This window comes from Mastomys coucha, unplaced genomic scaffold (assembly GCF_008632895.1).
Source record: "Mastomys coucha isolate ucsf_1 unplaced genomic scaffold, UCSF_Mcou_1 pScaffold6, whole genome shotgun sequence".
NCBI classification, from domain to species: domain Eukaryota; kingdom Metazoa; phylum Chordata; class Mammalia; order Rodentia; family Muridae; genus Mastomys; species Mastomys coucha.
The window spans coordinates 93106489-93108707 of NW_022196912.1; the positions used below are offsets into that span (position 1 = coordinate 93106489).

Sequence of the window (2219 nt, forward strand, 5' to 3'; positions counted from 1 at the left end):
CCAAAAACCAAAAACCAAAAAAAAAAAAAAGACTGTCTTGAGGGTAGTAGATGTTCCAAGAAGAATAAAAGGAGAGACTTTTAACCATTTTACCTGCTTTTGAATGGCAAGTGAATGCAGAGGACTTTTTTTTTTCCTGATCACAGATGACATGTGCAAGACAAGAAATATCATAGGGACAAAGACATGCAAGGTTGTCTTTAGAAAAGAGCAAGCACGCCTTTTCTCAGGCTGCCGGGAAGATGGCGGACATTCAGACAGAGCGTGCTTACCAAAAGCAGCCTACAATCTTTCAAAACAAGAAGCGTGTTTTGCTGGGAGAAACCGGCAAGGAAAAACCTCGGTACTACAAAAACATCGGTCTAGGCTTCAAGACGCCCAAAGAGGCCATCGAAGGCACCTACATAGACAAGAAATGCCCCTTCACTGGAAATGTCTCCATCCGAGGTCGGATCCTGTCTGGTGTGGTGACAAAGATGAAGATGCAAAGGACCATTGTCATCCGCTGGGACTATCTCCATTACATCCGGAAATACAATCGATTTGAGAAGTGTCACAAGAACATGTCTGTACACCTGTCCCCCTGTTTCAGGGATGTACAGATTGGAGACATTGTTACTGTTGGAGAGTGCAGGCCCCTGAGCAAGACTGTTCGATTCAATGTGCTCAAGGTCACCAAGGCTGCTGGCACCAAGAAGCAGTTTCAGAAGTTCTAAGGGGACTCTGGCCAGTGCCCTAGAACAAATAAAGTTATTTTCCAACTTACAAAAAAAAGAAAAAAAAGAAAAGAAAAGAGCAAGCACAACAGGATGGGGCCGGGTGTAGACTCACAGCAGACTCAGCATTGCAACGAAGGGGCATGCAATTAAAGATCTTTCTTCATGCTCTCTCCAAGGCCAAGAGCCAGGCAAAAAGCAATAATATATGAAACGTTTGTCTCCAGCAGAACTTAATATGACAACAGATGATGACCTGTGTAGACTCAAGGTTACGCATGAGCCCAGATTTATTTTGCAATGAGGATGTTGCCAAACATTGCCATGTCCTTGCCAGAGAAGTCTTCTCTTACATATGAAAACATTTCAGAAATCGGGTTTTTTTCTACACTTCTGTTTCTGATGTTCCCAGTGGTTTGCATAGGATAAAATCAATTGTAGCAGAATTTGAAATAGCCAAAAATCACACAGTCCACTTAGGATCTCAAAGGAGAACTGAGTTCTCTCCAATGATGTCTTTCATTAAAAAAAAAAAAAAAAAACTAGATCCTGGTTTCTTCTAATATTTGGGACTTAGCTACAATTAACTTTGTGCTTCCTAATTGGTTTGGGACCTTTTTTCCAGGAAGTAACACTTGAATGCAAAATTAGGATGAGATCTTGCAGGAGGGGAGCCACAGCTATTCCAGGATTAATCCCTCCAGGGAACCGAATCTGCACACTAAAGCACCACAGTGGAGAGATGTTCTCCACAGACTTGCTATGAAAGTGCCATTAGGGGTGGGGAGGGAGATGTCACTGCCTGTCACATGTGGCTTTTACTTTGGATTTTTTAGGAAAATAGTGCATGCCCTTTCTGCTTCCAGCTGAGAGTGAATTACTCTTGCCTGTGCTCAAGCACAGAGAGGCTCACTGGGCTGGGAGCACTCAGCTCCAGCTTAGTACACTGAAGTTGCCTTTAAAGTTGGCTAACGACAAGGACAACTCCGTGTCTCCATCTATCTATGTATCTAAACCCAGATGAAGAAGGGAAAAAAAAAAACTGCCTTTGTCTTACAAATTTCAATGTTATTGACTTGACAGCTATAAACTCCTCACGATATTGAGATAAAGACAAAACCTGACTTGAGAAATGATCAAGTCTATATTCTATGAGAGCTTAAGTATATGCGCACATGCTCAGACCCTCACAAACAAGATGACTTACCCAGAGGTCAAACCGCACACAGCACTGTTAGGCAGAGAAGGCAGTCAGCCTATCTTCCCTCCTACTCTCTGTGGTCATTGATTTTGACATTTATACAGCACTGCACTTCCTAAGCAATGCTATCAGCTGTTTCCCCAAGTAACCTTCCTGGAGTGCTGGAGCCAAAGAATGTCAGATTGTAAATGAGACACAGAGGTTAAGATCATTTACCCAGCATCTTAAATCAAGAAAGTCGGTCATCAATGGGAGGAGAGGCCCTTGGCCCTGTGAAGGTTCTGTGCCCCAGTGTAGGGGAA

At 43.1% G+C, this 2219-nt stretch overlaps 1 protein-coding gene across 1 annotated transcript; it reads left to right on the forward strand.

Annotated features, from left to right (window-relative positions):
• The first annotated feature begins 236 nt into the window (after positions 1-236).
• Positions 237-757, forward strand: LOC116080103 (40S ribosomal protein S11-like). Its single transcript, XM_031356359.1, has one exon. It carries the CDS (start codon positions 243-245, stop codon positions 714-716), a length of 474 nt encoding a protein of 157 aa, XP_031212219.1. The 5' UTR covers positions 237-242; the 3' UTR covers positions 717-757.
• The last annotated feature ends 1462 nt before the right edge of the window (positions 758-2219 follow it).